The 18,279-nt window shown below is 37.5% G+C and overlaps 4 protein-coding genes across 5 annotated transcripts; 1 reads left to right on the top strand and 3 right to left on the bottom strand.

Annotated features, from left to right (window-relative positions):
- Positions 1 to 1,884: 1,884 nt before the first annotated feature.
- LOC103946120 (50S ribosomal protein 5, chloroplastic-like) lies at positions 1,885 to 3,138 on the bottom strand (the record flags this gene model as incomplete). The annotated part of the gene is made up of 5 exons (XM_009356751.3): positions 3,088 to 3,138; positions 2,948 to 3,016; positions 2,737 to 2,841; positions 2,589 to 2,616; positions 1,885 to 2,246 (listed from the first exon to the last, which is right to left on the bottom strand). Coding segments are annotated over exons 1-5 (615 nt in total), but the record flags the coding sequence as incomplete, so codon positions are not given.
- Positions 3,139 to 3,306: 168 nt separating this feature from the next.
- On the top strand, positions 3,307 to 9,727 carry LOC103946210 (beta-glucosidase BoGH3B). The gene is given in 12 exon segments (XM_048572680.1): positions 3,307 to 3,394; positions 4,107 to 4,229; positions 4,232 to 4,310; positions 4,597 to 4,687; positions 4,821 to 4,966; positions 5,307 to 5,524; positions 5,527 to 5,549; positions 6,568 to 6,672; positions 6,811 to 6,993; positions 7,202 to 7,412; positions 7,690 to 7,823; positions 9,692 to 9,727. Coding segments are annotated over 12 exon segments (1,437 nt in total).
- LOC125468249 (disease resistance protein RUN1-like) lies at positions 8,595 to 11,499 on the bottom strand. Of its 2 annotated transcripts, none has more exons than XM_048572669.1 (2): positions 9,788 to 11,499; positions 8,595 to 9,203 (listed from the first exon to the last, which is right to left on the bottom strand). In XM_048572669.1, the coding sequence occupies exon 1, from the start codon at positions 10,850 to 10,852 to the stop codon at positions 10,316 to 10,318; it is 537 nt and encodes a 178-aa protein (XP_048428626.1). In that variant the 5' UTR covers positions 10,853 to 11,499; the 3' UTR covers positions 8,595 to 9,203; positions 9,788 to 10,315. The 2 variants fall into 2 exon arrangements, with proteins under 2 accessions (XP_048428626.1, XP_048428627.1); XM_048572670.1 differs by lacking the exon at positions 8,595 to 9,203 and having other exon boundaries at positions 9,567 to 10,439; positions 10,476 to 11,499.
- LOC103946121 (disease resistance protein RPV1) lies at positions 10,878 to 15,212 on the bottom strand. The gene is made up of 4 exons (XM_009356752.3): positions 14,605 to 15,212; positions 12,781 to 13,885; positions 12,120 to 12,431; positions 10,878 to 12,020 (listed from the first exon to the last, which is right to left on the bottom strand). Exons 1-4 carry the CDS (start codon positions 15,081 to 15,083, stop codon positions 10,878 to 10,880), a joined length of 3,039 nt encoding a protein of 1,012 aa, XP_009355027.2. The 5' UTR covers positions 15,084 to 15,212.
- Positions 15,213 to 18,279: the final 3,067 nt, after the last annotated feature.

Genomic DNA, 18,279 nt, shown 5'->3' with positions numbered 1-18,279 from the left:
TGGTTAAATTTGTGAAATTATATGTTATCGCATTCATTGATTAACATAATTAAATGCTAAGATCATGTATTTTTGATTTATGAATTGATTGATTGACGGGATTGTGGAATGACCTTGGTTATGGTTGTCATTATTATAATTATTTTAGTGATCAATGTGGCTTGAGAATAATATGTGCTTCGTTGGTTAATTGATGTTTACATGCTATGGATGGAAGTATCGTGCTGAAAACATGGAAGTTATACGATGGATGGAATGAGAATTGTGAATGGCATGTTGGTTTGTTATGTAACCTGAGTCCAGGAATTTCATGTTGTCAGGTTATAATAAATGATTATTGACGAATGGTATGCTTTTCTGCTTGAACTTAGTGGGATAAACGTCTGATTTTGTGAATGTTGAACTACAAATGGCTTGATCCCTATTGAGGGTACGTAGGCACTCTAACAAGGAGGTTAGATGCAGCCATAAAGTGTACGAAAAATTACTATGTAGTTGGATCGTGAGTTGTGTTTGCACATATCCCGAAGGCGGGGTATGTTAGAGATACAGATTCTTGGTGACATCACGGGTCGATCCTAGACGTATGTCGGGATCGGGGCGTGTCATGAAATTTGTAATACAAGCGTTTATATATTTTTCTATATGTTTTACACTTCTACATTAATTAAAAAACTATTAAAGACTTTACTTAATTAATTAAGCTATTAGTTAATTTATACCCATTTTGTTTCAGAAGCAATGAATGCTAGAGATTCAGATTCAGTAAACCTTAGTGATGAGGAGTCCGTGGAGATTATAATTGGAACAGAACGAGATCTTAAAAGTGAAAGTATAGTCAATACAAATACGAGTCTTGCAAAGAAAAAGGCTAGAACAATCAATTTAGGTAGCGAAAATATACTTAAAAAAAATGCGTTTTTATGTTTTGGATGTGTCAATATGGTATGTATATACTTATTTATTATTATGTTTTTTATTTGATTATTTATTGGTTTAAAATATATTTTCCTTACCGGGTAATGGGTCGGATCATTATTTGTTAATATTATTGGATTGATTTCGGATCGGGTCATTTTACTTGTTTATTTTAACGGGTTTTACACGATACGACCCGTTAAGATATCAGGTATGACATGAAAACAACACGAACACGAAAAACACGACACGAATACCAAGTCTAACCACAACTCTCTTTTTCGGGTGGAAAGGAGAATTTTCTTCATTCTTAATGGGAGCAAACCACATGTTAGGAATAATACAATCAGCCCCGCATAGGGAGGGTTTTGCCATATAAATATTGAAACCCGGTACAACGGACAAAACTCGTTGGAGCTGACAACAAATTAGCAATAGGATCTGCTTCACATTAAACACTAGTGTCGCAGCAACACTCAACAAAGATGGACCTCAAAGGGGAAATGGCAATTCCGCTCAATTTCCCCTACCGCCCCCCGTTGGAGGGCCAAAGTACTTGCTCGTCATCAAAGACGGCATGAATTTGCTGATCCACTAGTGAAATATCGGCCACTCCTCTTTATATATCGATACAAACTCAAAACTTTATTTCTCCACCAGCTAAAGGAAAGATCCACACACCAGATCCGAAATAGATCTTCAGCCTTCGCCCAAAGCAAAAAAGAACGCTTGCATTGGATGTCTTGGAAGAAAGATCCAGCTATAAAACTGGAGAACAGCCCTGAACAAGCCAGGGGATGATCAAAACCTTGCAAAAACGTAAGGAATTTTTCCATTGACATCATCAAGATTCAAACTAAGAAATTACATCAATACGAAGAGACATTTGATCTTGCAATAAAAAAAATCACGCGTCCGCATAAACAAAAAGGGTCAGAACTAAACCTGCAAGAAAGCATGAGGAAAACCTCGGACATTCTTTAACTTCTTCATATTTGATGGAGGCCATCTGCCTTTCTTTCTCAGTTTTCGCTTGCGAACAAGTCGCTTCCTGCGAAGCCTTATTTTCTTCGCCAGTTGCATCTTCTTCTTCTGCTCTAGCTGCTCTTGCAGCTTTGACTCCAAAGGAAGCTTGTCGACAGGTACCACCGCCTTTTCCTTGCTATCTGGAAGGGGCTCACTGCCCTCATTTGCGGCAGCAGTTCCATCAATGTCAGAGGAGGCCTTAACAACTACTGAAGCTGACCTTGTCACAACGGGCATATGAAGTCGAACTCCGCTGAAAGATCTCGGATGTAGATTATTGTGTTTCATGTGCATCCATGAAACTGAAAGCCAGAGACACAAAATAAAATTATCATACGAATATGAGCCGAAAAATATACGAAAAAAAGCTGATATACAAACCAAAATAACTATAAAAACTAAAATAGTTGCTCAACAAGTTTTCAGTTTTCAAAAAAACAAAAACAAAACCTGGAAGACTGAAAACGAAATGGAATAACTTGAGAATTAATTTACTGCAGCCGAATGTAGTACTTATTTCATCACATTGTGTACTTCGTAGCAGTAGGATTCTGCAATTGGCCTACACATCAATCAAACTTTAGTCACCATGTACTTTGACCTGGTCCTGGTAACTTATATGTACAAGGATGCCTTATTGTGACCAGTAAACCTGGAATTAACCACCGGATTCTGAACACAGCATTCAAGATAGATGTGTAAACAATATGGAATCAGATCCCCCAATCCCGACCCTAAGAAAGTGTGTCAAAATGTGTCTCCCGATCTTGACCCAAGAAAATAGATGCAGACCTGGTTAGGAAGCAAAAATAACCATCTTTCTTGTTCTTTAATTTCTGAACTATCCAGCCATGTCCGATGCATGTGCAACCAAGTGAAAGCAGCTGTCACCTCAGCCTGGTAAAGCCATAATAAATCATGAGTAATATAACTACCAGATTAAAATCTCTCCCGAGTTATTACATTCTAGGCCAAGAGGGGACATGAACTTAAAAGGTTATACCTTCGACCTCATCAAAACTGTAGTCAGACAGCATTGCCGCTCGCTCTCTACACCAATAAATCCAACAATCTGTCATCAATAACAATCCATTTCTATCAGAAAACTAAATCATCAAGTTCGGCACGATAATTAGCACTCACAAAAAACAGTCTGCATGATGACTTTTCTGGAGTGCCAATAGCAGCTTCCATAATTTTTCCACTTTCATTTTACATGACCCTTTCAGCTTTAATGTCTATACTCGGAGAGTCTCAGATATTTAACTAACGACTAGCTACCAGTTTTGATACAAATGTTAGATATTCTACTGGATTAACTCAACGAAGATATTCTTCAATTCTTATTCTATTCTCGTAAAAATGCTAGAAAGGAAGCCTCATCTCACCTTCAACACGCAGATTGATAGGAGTGTCGCCTCGGTTGATACTATGAAAACTTACTTCATTGGTATGTAATGTATCTATTTCAATACAACCTTCAACTGTGTTGGATGCACACCAACATAAATGTTTTGATTTCTAGTGTTCGTCTCATTCTGTCCGCATTTCATTCCTGTTATTTCTTCAAATCAAGCCGTTAAATGACTTTTTATGATGGCACAACACAATTCTTGTATATCTTTCTTGTGGATTTTATCTTATTAAGAAAGGAGTTTACGCACGAGTTGAGGTGTTCTCTAGTGATTTAATTTATATATACGGATAAAATGGTTGAAGTAGCAAAATGAATAGCAAAACGAAGGGGTGCAGTTGGTAAAAAAAAAAAACCCCTGCAATTGGGGTTATTCTGCAGAGATAATGTCTGTGCATAGGGTGTTTGAGATGTCAATATTAGGATTTTGTACTTACTGTGCAATTTTCCCTAAACATATGTCTAGAATCCTGCCTTGGTGTCACCAAAAACCACACATTACCTCTTTTTGTTGCATTTCTAACTTTGTACAAACTAAACAGGAAGTATCACTTTGAATCTGGAGGCTGCAAGAACATATCCAGTTATGAGATTGGTTCTTCTTTATTCAATTAACAAGCCTTCAGATTGTTCTCCTTTTGCCCCATTCTTTTTTGCCTTGGAGGGAGGAAGACTTTTGGTAAAGAGAAAAATATTGAACACACAGATGATATGACAATGGAGTGAGGATGTGTTCTGATTTGTGCAGGTAGTGTATTGAGCGGTGGTGGCAGTGCACCACTTCCAGAAGCTAGTGCTGAAGACTGGGTTAACATGATTAACGGATTTCAGAAGGGAACTCTATCTAGTCGTTTGGGCATTCCTATGATCATCGCATTGATGCTGTTCATGGACACAATAATGTCTACAATGCTACAATATTTCCACATAATGTTGGGCTTGGAGCTACCAGGCAGGTAAAAGTTTCAGATTCTATTTGCTTCATTTCAAAACATGATAGGGCATTGTTCTATTTTTACACAAAGGATGAGATCTGTCACCGTCGTTTAAAAGCAGCACTCTGTAACTCTATAACTACAACAAGGTCCCATTAGGGTCAAATCCTTACAAGTAAATCTCTATTATACTTCAGCAAGTATTAAAATAACTAACCATGCATTTCAAAATCCTTTTAGATGTTTTTCGTTTTATAGTTCATTGAATGTGTCTTCTTTCTATTAAATATTTCCAGTATACAGAGACCCTGAACTGGTACGAAGAATTGGTTCTGCAACTGCTCTTGAAGCCCGAGCTACAGGGATTCCTTATGTATTTGCTCCTTGCATTGCGGTAAATAATACATTACAAAAGGATTTATGCGTTCAGCATTTTCTTCTTTTACATGCTTAACAATGTCCTTTGAGTGCGTTCATATTTTCTCCATCTGATGACTTCTGTGCATTGCCTGGAACATCCTATATAGGTATGTAGAGATCCAAGATGGGGCCGGTGTTACGAAAGCTACAGAGAAGATCACAAAATTGTGCAAGAAATGACGGAGATTATTCCAGGTTTACAGGGAGATATCCCTGCAAATTCTCAGAAAGGAGCGCCATATGTTAGTGGAAAGTAAGAATTTTATGAAAATAAGCATACTTCTATCTTTCCTTTTTTATTTTTCTCTGTTCATTCCATTTTCATTTTTCCTTCTTTTGATTTAAAAGATACAATCCTTTGTATTGTAACTATTGCTCATGATCTCAATTTACTGGATTTTGTGAGTTTAGGGAAGATAATTTGGCTGAAATATAATTTGGATAACACGCGTCGTGTTTTTCTAGTTATGGATTCAATTAATAAATCAAATGAATTTAGTGGTTCTTTTTATCTTTTATTTCCTTAACTAATGTTAAAATACTCAAGCTTTCAGTGATTCCTGATATATATTTATTTATTTATTATATTTTAGTAAAAAGGTTGCAGCTTGTGCAAAGCACTTCGTTGGTGATGGTGGCACGAGCAAGGGCATTAATGAGTACGACACTGTGATTGACCAACAGGAATTGCTTAGCATCCACATGCCTGCCTATTCTGACTCCATCATCAAGGGTGTCTCAACCGTGATGATTTCCTACTTCAGTTGGAATGGGAAAAAGATGCATGCAAACCGTGATCTAATTACGGACTTCCTAAGGGCACCCTTAAATTTAAGGTATCATTTTATTCACTTTTATTTAATATCCAAGCTTGTTGCAGTTTTTCTGGAGTTAACAATCACATGCACAGAAAGATATAAAGTGCAATCATGTCTCATCCATGTACCGAGATTTGATGTAAGCACGAAACTAGCATGCGCAGTGTTAAATCTTACCAAAACCTTTGCACATTGCAATTATCAGTACTTTTATTTGCGTGGTTTTCTCTTCCTTGGCATCTCATAGCTTAAATTACAGATTTTCAAAATATATGCTCTTAATCGTGACTAGTTGACTGCTTTATAACTGTTCTTTCCCTCAATCTCTTCTTATTCTTCAAATGCTGTCAGCCTTATCTGTTTTTATTGCCTTTCTCAACCTTGTGTATTTCCTACATGTTGGGTTTTAATACCTCCAATATTATCTAATCAAATTCAAATTACTTCCACATTACACATTAATGCGGTCAGGTTTTCTTGGACATTGCTTAGTGATTAGCATGATTCTTCACTTTCCCATGTTACCACTTTTGGTGTCTATAGATGGGTTCGCTGCATTTACATACTTTCTCGTATTTCTCCTCTAACGTCATCTTTATTTCATACAGCCAAACCCCACTTAGTAGGATAAGGCTTAGATGTTGTTGTTGTAGCCATTACAGATTATTGTCTTTGTAGCCATCATAATACATTCAAACAAACTTCTGATGCAGTTTTTGCGCATTTCTCTTGATACAATTGTAGTGGCTAGCATACATCAGTACCGCATCAGTTATATGATTTATCCTGTTTTGCATCAGTTCCCACTTTTTAGCGTCTTTAAGCTTCATCTGTGTTAATGAGTTGAAATTTCAGATTCAATATGAAATTAAGGTATTTGTGATAAGTTGATAACTCAATAATATCACTGATCTCGAGTTCTGGTTGTTATCGGTCTCACAATAGGTGCTTCATTTTGGTGACTGTATTGTACCTTTATCTGTGTTCTGCACTGTTTCATGCTAACATCACATGATGTTTTTGGTTGAACATTCAGGGTTTTGTTATATCAGACTGGGAGGGTATTGACAGGATTACCTCACCGCCACATTCAAACTACACATACTCTGTCCAAGCTTCAGTTCTAGCTGGAATTGACATGGTTCGTGGCTTATTTTATATAAAAACCTCTTACAAAAATGAAAGAAGACAATAGCATCTCTTTTACACTATATAAAACTCTTTTTCTATTCTGGTTCGAAATTATAAAACTCTGAAAATGGTTCTCTTTGTTTTGAAGGTCATGCTCCCTATCAACTATAAAGAATTCATTAATGATCTCATTAACCTGGTCAAGAATAACGTTGTCCCAATGGATCGTATTGATGATGCTGTGGGAAGGATTCTGCTTGTCAAGTTCACCATGGGTCCTTTTGAGAACCCGTTGGCTGATTTCAGCCTAGTCAATGAGCTTGGAAGCCAGGTCAGTGTATCCGAGATAATCAATTATCAGGATTTGCAACCCTCCTATTGGTCATTTGATTGATGTATATAGTTCGATAAAATTAGAATGGACATTCCTTTCAAATTGGTGTTACATTCAATGGCCAAAAGACTGCTTAGTAAGCTTTGTATTTATTGATTTACTGACATGAATCAATCATTTTTGTATTTTAATTTAACATTACCAGGATCATAGAGATTTGACAAGGGAGGCTGTCAGAAAATCCGTCGTGCTTTTGAAGAATGGGAAAAGCGGGAACATTACAGATCCAGTCATACCTCTTCCCAAGAAGGTGTCTAAAATTCTAGTCGCCGGCAGTCATGCTGATAATCTGGGCTACCAATGTGGTAGATGGACAATTGCATGGTAAGGATTCAGTGGCAACAATTATACAACCGGTATAGTCTGCTTTCATTGATGTATTAAATACATAATATTCTGTCTATGTGCACAACTTTTGTGCTCTACAACAAAATGATAGAATTGAATATTCACAAAATAGAACATTAAGCACTTAATAAGAAGATTTCATAGGTGCTGGTTAGTTGCAACAAGAAAATCGTCTTCACAGTTATTAGAATGTATGGAAATATATTCCCGTGCGTGTAGGATGTTCGTACATAAATGTATCTAATCTTGGCTGTATTTTTCATAAAACTTCCTTTTCATGATTAGGGACTACGATCCTTGGTGCTATAAAATCAGCAGTCGACTCAAGCACAGAAGTTATCTACAGTGAGAATCCTGATGGTAATTTTGTAAAGTCCAACAACTTTGCATATGTGATAGGAATTTTACCACCTGCCAAAGTAGGGATAAAATCACACAAAATACTTGCAAGAGAACAAGGTTGTAGTATAAACGGCTCAAGCAAGGTCGTTGCCAGGATTATTTAAAACAATTTATGAAAAACCCTAATCCGAGTTAATTATCTGAAAGTAAAGATTGGAAAATTTTGAATTTGAATTTAAAAGTATTAAAAACGAATTTTAATAAAAGTAATTTAGAGAAAACAACTAATAACCAATTAATAAAGAAACAAATCAAAAAGAAAAGATTTTGAGAAACAAATTTGGAAAAGCACTAGGGTTCCGCCATCACCCTAACAATCCTATGTAGTTCTTCTAATTCCTTATGAATTACGCATGCATATTTTGAAGGTTAGGTTTTCCTAAAGTATGCCCTACTTGGTTTCCCCAATATAAAACGTATATCTAACATGCAACCCGTCCGTGGCTTCCAGATCGAATGTGAACATGCAAGACTCATTAAGTTTTGTGAAAACCTTTTGAAAAACCATATAACTCCTAAGACGTGTCGTCCATCCTAAGTAGTTACACATGTTAACCACAAAAAGCCTTAGTCAATTTTAGGGACCGCCCTCCGCCAAAATTGCATCAAATTACTTTTCTAAATATCCTAATGGTCGCGAAGCACTAAGACAAATAGATAGTTTAAAGCATAGTGATTACAATCCAAAACTTGCATGCATAAATTCATAAGAAAATTAAAAGAGACTACATATTCTTGCTAAGGATCATGGGCTCACCCTAGCAAAAAGGATTAGTTACGCATATTCATAAATAAAATCAACAAAATTGTATTAAATTAGAAAAAATGATGAAAACACCTGAAAGTATAAGTCTTAAATCTCAAGCTTTAGCCAAACTATTCTCTCAAAAATTGCATATGTTCAACCCCCCCCCCCCCCCCTCTCTAGGTTTGCCAAAAGGCTTATTTATACAACTCTCCTTAAAATCCTCCTAGTTAAGGGTCTTAGAGTCAAACTAGGAAACCTAAAAACTTGAAATAAAATAGGAAACATAATCCTAAATTAATTTGGTAAATTCGCCTAGAAATCTGCACAGCCACGTTTTGGACCCAAATCAACTCCAAAACTGGCCCAAAGTAGCTGGATTTAAAGTTCGAACTATTTTGAACACTTCTCCAGAAGGCCACGAACCCATATGAGGTCATCTTGGGCTCCAAAAACGCAATTCAAACCCAGAAACGTCACTTTCCAGCAACGCGCACAGCTTCTTTATTTAATCACCAGAAAATAACCGTTTGGTAGAAACATCCCAAATTTTGACACGAATAAGCCAGGAGACACACGAACGTCCTCCAATTTGAATCACTCCAAAATTGGTCCGTTTGATCATGTTTTGCTCCAGAAGAAGTCGAATGTCCTATATTGAAAATATAAAGCAAAGTATCAAAATTCTACCAAATAATTATCAAATTAATACTAAGAAAAGGATAAAATATATAATATAATATTGACTCATCAAAATACCCCCAAACTTAGCTTTTTGCTTGTCCTCAAGCAAAACAAAACTCAAAAACCAAAATAAAAATTAACAAACTAAAAACTTAACTGAAACTATTTTCACCTTCAAAGTTGCAATCCATAGAAAACATTAAAAATCAGAACATTTTTTCAAAAGTTTCAGCTAATCCCACCACAAAGTCTAAGCCATTTAGAATCGATTAGAAAAGAATTCACAAACTTTCTTTGGTGTAAAGTGAATCAACATGACTAAGTACGGAACTTGAACTCCTAAGACATGAGCTTCGAGGCTTAATCACTAACAATACATTACCTGATCGAAGAGAAAGAAAAAACAAGTTTACAATACACACAGATATGTAAATACTGACCACGTACCAACTGCAGGTGAAGCAAGAAATACCCGAAAAAGCAAAAAACTAAATAAAAGAGCTCTCAGAAGCAGAAACCAATTCAAAACACGAAAGAGTCGCAAACTCTTACCGCACAAAATCACCATTTCTTCCCTCTCCCATGTCCCTTAGTCTTACTACTATATCAGTGATGATGCGCCAAATACCTCAATCCCCATTACCCCGTGACCCACAGATACCTCATATCCTCCCACCTCTCCTTGAGGCTGCCACCGCCTTCTCCTTCTTCTCTTCCTCATGTCTTGACAGCTTGAGATCACTCAAAAAATTGCCTTAACAGCCACCGCCTCCTTTTCCCCGTAGCTTGAGTCCACCATATCACTCAAAGGTGCAGTGCTCTGACACTGATCCAAATACCCCTAAGTGCTGCGAAATTATCGTTTTTAAAGAGAGAGATGCTACATCTACCTCAAGAAACTCTAAACATCGCTGCCTCATCTCTTCCAAACGTCCACATCACTGCCTGATCTCTTCCAAATGTCGCTGCATCATCTCTTCCAAACAGCTTGACTCCTCAGGATCAGTCAAAATGTGATGAGAAATTTGTTGGCAGTCCCACATCGGTGGGGGAAATGAAAACAAATGAGTTTAAATAGGATTAAAACTTAAACAAAAACCGGGCCTTTCTTGGGTAAAACTCAGGCCGCTTTGCCACCTGCCGCTGCATCTCTTCCACCTGCCGCCGCATCTCTTCCACATAGCTTGACTCCGCAATATCCTGCCTCTCTTCCACATAGCTTGACTCCGCAATATCCTGCCTCTCTTCCGCATCAGCCACCGCCTCATTTTGCTCAATGTTTGGGACCATGGCAATAATCTCAGGTGCAGTGCTTCGAAACTGAGCCAAATCCCCCAAATTGATGAATTGCTGTTCTGGGCGGTAACCATGTATACCAGTTCCCTTTATGCCAAGGCGCTTCAAATACCATAAATCTTCAGGCAACTTCGAAAGTTTTGAGCACCCATGGAGAGTGAGCCATTCGAGACTTAAAAAATTGCAGATACTGTCCGGAAGATAGACCAGGCTTTTGCAGTTTTTCAGATTTAACGACATTAGCCCCTGAAGCCGTTCAATTGATGCAGGAAGCTCTTTGATAGATGTGCTATCCAAATCAAGGCTGGCTAATCTTTCCATATTTTCTAATATGTCTGGAAACACCTTAAACTTTGTACAACCAGAAAGAGAGATAATTTAGGGACTTGAGCTGACAAATGCTGCTTGTAAGACTCTCAAAGTCTTTGTTATACCGTAGCGTCAAGGTAGCAAGTCCCATAAGACTATAAATTATGGATGGCAATTCTTCAATTGCAATCCCCGAAAACTTCATACATCTATGGCCTTCTGCAACTAGAGTCCAATCTAAATGAAGCTCTTTTAAGTTCTCCGTAACTTTTAGAAACTCTGGAAAATTCCACAGATTCGAGCAGCCAGAAACATTCAGGGCTTGAAGAGATCTCATATGAAACCTGCCTGGAAGAATCTGTAATCTTCTGCAATCCTTCAGGCTCAGGGTAACGAGTCCCGTAAAATTTTTGATGGACGAGGGCAGCTTTGAAATTGCAGTCTCATCTAAATTAAGCTCTGATAGGTTCATAACTTCAGGAATTTCTGAAAAATTATACAGATCAGAGCAGCCGGAAAGATTAAGGGTTTGAAGAGATCTCATATGAATGCTGCTTGGAAGGCTAAGAAGCTTCTTGCATTGCTTTAGACTCAAACTCTCAAGGTTTTGAAGAGATGAAATTGATGGCGCAAGGCCCTTAATAGATGTCTCATCCAAGCGAAGCTCTCTTAATCTTTCCATATTTCCGACATTTACTGGAAAGGCCTGGAGCTTTGGACAACCAGAAAGATTAAGAAGTTGCAGGGACTTGAGTTGAACAATGCTGCTTGGAAGAATCTCAAGTTCTCTGCAATATTCAAGATTCAAAGTAACAAGCCCCATAAGATTATTAATTGATCGAGGCAGTTCTTTTATTGCAGTCCCTTGCAAATAAAGCTTTGAAAGCTTCTCCATAACTTTGGAAATCTCTGGAAACTTCTCAAGTATTGAGCAAAAAGAGAGATCAAAGGTTTCAAGAGATTTCATACAAATGCTCCTTGAAAAGGACTTGAGTTTGCCGCACCAACTTAGATCCAAGAGGGCAAGTTTTTCAAGGGCAGAAATGGATGGGTGAACCTCATATAAACTTGTGCATCCACCAAGAATTAGCTTCTCAAGATTCTTTGCCTCAGTGAAGTCCGGTGTTTCCTTAAGACGATGAGAGCCTTTTAAATTGATAATTTTCAACTTTCCAAGAGGCTGTCAATATACATCAAGGAAAATATGTGTTACATACATAATAAGGCATTTAAAAACTAAACCATTTAAAAGCAGTATATAGGCAAATGATGAACGTACCTTAGTTCCTTTCCAGAGGTGTTCAACCCAACTATATTGCATGTCAATTTCAACAAGATTCTCTGGGTTAAAATTGGACGATAAAGACTTTAGGGGACATTTATTCCAGAACAGATAACTTAGTTTTTCAGAGAGGAACTTTAGATCCTCGTATTGCCAGTGATCATCGGCCGGCTCGCCCTCTGGTAGCAAACAGTGGGTATGGACTCTGAGTAGTCTTAGTTTTGGCATTTGAACAAGGGCAGTATCTAATTCCACCACATTGTTTGAGTGTGGCCATTGCACAATTATGCTTTCAATTGCTTCCGTAGCCTGGATTACCAAAATTGCACTTTGAGTACAAACTTACGATTATAACGCCCAATGCACATGGTTCTCATGAATTGGATTTTGGTCAAAGTTGAAGCTTTATATTTTTATTATTAAGGAAAACTAACAAAAAAAGTCCAAAAAACATTTATTTTAATGAAAAATGACAAATAAAGGTGCAGTAAATAGTACCAGGAAAAGGTAAAAATGTGGTTTTTGTTAAAAGTGAAAACAGTACCGGAAGTATTATTATTATTATTATTATTATTATTATTAAATTTACTAATATTACTGGGAGAGAAAAGATTCAATGCAATTACATTAATGGAGTGGAGGGGAGCGTATTTCTCACCTTTTTTTTATTTAGCACATAATGAACATCTTCATAGCTCCACAATCTAGTGCGCCTTCCAGGCTCTTTTATAGAATCCTGGCGTACGATTTGGTGACCCATTTCCTCTATTAAATCATGCATCTCGAGTACACCATCAGATGAGATAGTGACCAGAGCTCTACCAACTAGAACGTCTAATCCGGTATGGGGATGGAAGTCACAACCCTCCATAATCCTTGTTGCCAAGTCTTTCTTCATTTGTTTAAAGAAACATGCAATATCAAGAAATATTTCCTTCTGCAAATCATCTAGTCCATCAAAGCTTGTTCTAAGGACTTTTTGGATTCCCAGGTGCGGGTTTCTCGCTATTTTCTTTAACTCATCTTTCCACACAAGTACACTTTTGTCATCGAGAAATGCTCCCAAGACTTTGAGTGCTAAAGGCAAACCTTGAGCATATTTTATGAAATGGCCTGACAGATCAATGTATTCTTCTGTGGGTTGCTTTGTACTGAAAGCATACTGCACAAACAGCTCGAGAGCATCATCGTCATTTAACAACTCGGGCTCATATATCTGATCACCAAGTCTACTTAGTGACTGTTTATCTCTAGTTGTTATAATGATTCGACTTCCGCCACCAAATGAAGGTTGCTTTCCAATTAAGGCTTCAATTTGGGATGAACTCTCCACATTATCCAGAACAAGTAAAACTTTTTTCTTACCAACTCTTTCCATCATCTTCTGAAAACCATTTCTCAAAATCTCTAAACTCCCCACTTTCTTATTTGTGATACTAGATAGAATTTCTGCCTGCATATCTAGTGGCGCTTCACCTGCATCAGTTGAGGGAAAACGTCGCTTCACATTTTCAAGAAAGCAACGACCTTCGAAGTGATGATTGATTTTATCATACACAGCTCTAGCGATGGTGGTTTTGCCTATACCGCCCATACCCCATATTCCAACAAAGCCAACGTTATCGACCTCGGGACATAATAGTGAATCCATTTTCTTTAAGCGGGAATCCATTCCAACCAAGCCATTCTTTTCACTTGATAAGAAGTTGATCAATTTCTTAAAAATATCATCTACAATCAACTCAATAAGCTCGGCATCATCCCTGCCAAATTTGAAAAAACAATATTGTCAAGTCCAGCGATTGCTAGTTATATGACACTCATCACACTGTCATTGAAAACACAAGTAACGACCCAACAATTCTCAGTTTATTCTTCTTTCATTTACTCAATGCACTCTTCTAAGTTCAATCAACATATAAGAGAACTAGTCATCTATATCCTCTCCAGATGTTTTCTAGACCTTTTAATAGCCGCCATATATTTTGATCTTGCGGTTTGAAGAATTAATTTAACTTGTTCTTTTTCTACTTATTAATGTTGGACGACGTCCTTTGTACATTATGTCTCCTCTCTGTTTCTCACACCTGCTTTTTCCTCATCATGAAAGAGGGAGAAAATTAAGAGATTTTGTACAAATGACATCGTCCCATGTGAAAAAGTAAATAAAAACAAGTGAATTCTTCACCGCAAGATCAATATCAAAGGCCCCTAATTTTTTAAATTAGTTTCCTCTTCCCTTCTCATGGCAAATATCTAGGTGTGGTGGTGGAAAGTTTTGCAGAGAGTTGGTGAGTATTCAATTTTGTAGAGGGTTGGGAAGGAAGTCTTGGTTCTAGTTGTATTAACATTAATGATAACCACAGGAAATCAGCGACTATAAACGAAATAAGAATTTTCTTCAAAACTAAAACGACCAAAACAGGAAATTAGCTAAACTTCTAAACTACTAAGTGAATAAGATTATGAGGGAATGAGTTACTGGTAATTTTGTGAATCCCAGCCACATAAATCGGGGGCTCTTTGTAGAGCAGACCTCCACCGCTGCACTTCTTCCATGTCGGCGTTAGGATCATGTTCATGTTTAGAAAAAGCTTCCTCAAAACTTCCCTTGATTTTACGAACATGAGATGGGTCTACTTCGTAGAAAATGGGAATCACAATCTGCTTCTTCTGATCCATGCATTGCAGGATTTGGACGAGTTCTTTCAAGCACCATGTGGAAGAAGCGTAGTTTTGAGAAAAAACTACAATTGAAAGCCTTGAGTCGCTTATAGCTGTCAGTAGCTGCGAAAGGCCGTTGCCTTTTCTGAGCTCTTCAGCGTCTTTGAAGGTGTTGATTGAGTTCTGAAGCAGAGCTTTGTAGAGATGGCCGATGAAGGTCCTGCGAGTGTCTTCCCCTCGAAAATTCAAGAAGACATCGTATTTCCAATTAGGAACAGATGAAGAAAAAGAAGCCATCAACAAGCACAAGATCGACAGTATTCAAGTAGCCCCTTAACAAACTCAAGATTGCTGGGCAACAACCCCCTTCATTGGTTCTCACTAGAAAAATGAGATGCATCTCCAGTGGGGCACTTGGAAGTTGCCAGGAAAGAAAGGTCGATTTGGGCAAATAAAGTCACTAATCTACGCCGTCCGATTGAAATAAAGCAAGTGGGATTGCACATGGTGCCCGACAACGCCATCAGGCCGGGCCCCAATCCTCTCAGCAAATACTAGACCTGGCATTCGTGTCGTGTTTCTCGTGTTTGTGTCGTTTTCGTGTCATACCCGATAGCTTAACGGGTCGTGTCGTGTAATACCTGTTAAAGTAAACAGGTAATATGACCCAACCCGAAATCAACCCGTTAATATTATCAAGTAATATGACCCGACTCGTTATCCGTTAAGAAAATTATATTTTAAATCAATAAAAATGAAAAGAAAAACATAATTTGACCCAAAAAAATGTAAAACATAATACTAAATTAGTATATACATACTAAATTTCGGAGTTGACCCCTTAATGAACGTTGTAAAGTTTTTCATTACGTGTGATTACATTTTTCACACTTATTATTATTAATTTTTCACTCAAATAAATAACATTGTTCATGAGATTTTTAAAAATCTACACTTATTTATACTTTCATCAAGTATAACATAAGATTTTATGGTATCCGCTAGTGTAAATATTTTAAATTGAAGATCGAATTCATTCATTGTATTCATATAGGGTCAATGAGTGTAGCTGTAAAAAATATCAAAATCGGAGTTAAAATAACCGTTAAATCGTAATTTTTCGTTTATAACCGTCGAAAAGTTTTGTCTCCTACTTGATCTCTCAATGTTTTTTTTTTTTGCAATTTTTGGCGTATGCAATCTCGAAGCATATATAAACAAGTTTGACGGTTGGATCGTTGAAATTAGTTTCGTAGGATGCGTATCTCATCAAAACGATAGATTCACTAACACTTAAGAGTTTATTTATACTTTCATCAAGTATAACATAAGATTTTGTGGTATCCACTAGTGTAAATATTTTAAATTGAAGATCGAATTCATTCATTGTATTCATTTAGGGTCAAGGAGTGTAGCTGTAAAAAATCATCAAAATCAGAGTTACAATAACCGTTAAATCGTGATTTTTCGTTTATAACCATCGAAAAGTTTTGTCTCATTACTTGATCTATGAATGTTTGTTTTTTAATGTGTTTTATGATTTTTAATCTCAATCTTTGCCTATAATATATTATAAAAATAAATAAATAAACAAAACTTAAAATTTAAAATTTATATAAAATAATAATAGAATAATAATTAATAAACAATATATACATATTCATTATATCTATTGCATTTTAGAGTAAGTTTTTTTTAGTAGTTTAAAAAATTAAAATCATCAAAATAACATTTTTCTTATCGTGTCGAACCAGGTTACCCGCGTGTCACTTTCGTGTAAACCTGTTAAGGACCCGTTATTAACGGGTTATTATCGTGTGACCCGATAATGACCCGATTAGTTATCGTGTTGACCCGAAACCCGTTATTTTCGTGTCGTTTACGTGTCGTGTTAACGGGTCGTGTAATAAATTGCCAGGTCTAGCAAATACCCTTTTCCCTTGCTTTTTGGCGCGTTGCCTTCCTTTTAGCGCGTTAAAGTGCGCAGATTTCTTTCTTTCTTAGCGCGTGGACGCGCAGAGTGGGTCAGAAAGTTTGTCTAACAAATACAAATGAAAGAAAGTAATATTTGTTATAAATATGTAAAAGTTAGAGAGATAACCTTGTTACACCTACCCCTGCTTATAAATGTAATTCTGTATTTCTTCCTAAAAATTTATAGAAATTTTACTTTAGTTCTTAATTTTCACCCAATCAGGATCTGGAAAAGAGATTTGTTTCTATCCCTAAGCTACCACGTGGCAGTACCCCAACACATCTCTTTTTTCTCTTTATGTCCCTTACCCACCGTGACCCTTTCTTTTTCCTTCTCTTTCTCTTTTTCTTTCTTCTCTTTTTTTCTCTGCACACTTTTTCTTCCCTCTCCCGACACTCTCTCGTCTCTCTCCCTCTCCTATACCGTGAACACACACGCGCACCCATAACTGCACCTGCTCGGGGAGATCATCATTATCATCGCCATCAAACCTCATCTTTCTCTCCCTTGCTCTCGTCACCGTGAGTACGTAAGAACCGAGAACTCTCCGTCAAGTTTCCTTTGTTTTTCCGGTTTGGTAAGCTTTCATTTTCCCTCCATCCGTGTTAGTTGTTGCTTGGTTGTGTTTTACTGAGTTTGAGCTCATTATTTCCAAGGTTTTTGAGTGAGATTGGCTCGGGTGAAGGCACACCCATCTCCGGCGAGTTTTGTGGTTGTCAAGGAGTTTTTCGACCACCACAGGCCGTTTTACGACGAACCAAAGGTATAAAAATACTCTTCTTGTCTAGTGCTTCATTTTGTTACCTAGATCGGGGTCTAAAACGCACGGTTGTTGTTGGCCGGAGCTGTAGATGCTTCGGCATTCTTTTCCGGTTCGCACCAGGCCCTTCAGGCCGTTTCTCCACCCACAGACCTTAGGCCTGTTTTGGTTTCAGCCCAAAACCCTAAACCTTTTCGTTTTTTATTTTTATTTAATTTCTTTAAGACCCAAAGGCCTTAGGGTCGTGTTAGCAAACCCAAAACCCTTTCTATTTGGGCTTTTGGGCCCGTGTAGTTTAAGCCCTAAACCAACCCACCTAAAATCTAAACCTATTTTCCTAACCCAAACCCTAGTGCCCAATACCCGAACCCTAAACCGGGTTGACCCGGATTGACTCTAACAGGTTGACCCATGACCCATTGACCGTTGACTGGGTCAATGGTCAGCGTTGACTTTTGACTTTGACCAGTCAACGGTCAACATTGACTTTGACCTCAGGGTTGACTTTTTGGGTTTTCGTGCGGGACCCCTCCTAGGCTAATTTCAACGTTCTGGACCCGTTTCTTAAGCCCGTTTTTCCAAATTCAATTGTTTGAGTAGAGTTTGACTGAAGGAACCATTTGTGTGAATAGGTGCGATTCATAGTAGTAATTCCGTTATTCCTGTTTGGTACGGCTTGCACTAACGATGTATAGTGTGTGGACCCCTTCTAAAAATGCATGTTTTGAGAATAGAAATGTATACATGAAAAGCATGAT

The sequence above is a fragment of a genome, unplaced genomic scaffold (assembly GCF_019419815.1).
Source record: "Pyrus x bretschneideri cultivar Hongxiangsu unplaced genomic scaffold, Pyrus_bretschneideri_v1 Contig62, whole genome shotgun sequence".
In the NCBI taxonomy this organism is placed as follows: Eukaryota; Viridiplantae; Streptophyta; class Magnoliopsida; order Rosales; family Rosaceae; genus Pyrus; species Pyrus x bretschneideri.
This window is presented reverse-complemented; position numbering and strand designations above follow the sequence as displayed.

Excerpts from the sequence above, each read along its gene's own strand:
- LOC125468249 (XM_048572669.1), bottom strand. The coding sequence starts at position 10,852 with ATGGAAAGATTAGCCAGCCTTGATTTGGATAGCACATCTATCAAAGAG.
- LOC103946121 (XM_009356752.3), bottom strand. The coding sequence starts at position 15,083 with ATGGCTTCTTTTTCTTCATCTGTTCCTAATTGGAAATACGATGTCTTC. Across the intron at positions 13,886-14,604 it reads TGGGATTCACAAAATTACCA|GGATGATGCCGAGCTTATTG; the intron begins GTAACTCATTCC and ends CAAATTTGGCAG. Across the intron at positions 12,021-12,119 it reads ACCTCTGGAAAGGAACTAAG|CCTCTTGGAAAGTTGAAAAT; the intron begins GTACGTTCATCA and ends GTATATTGACAG.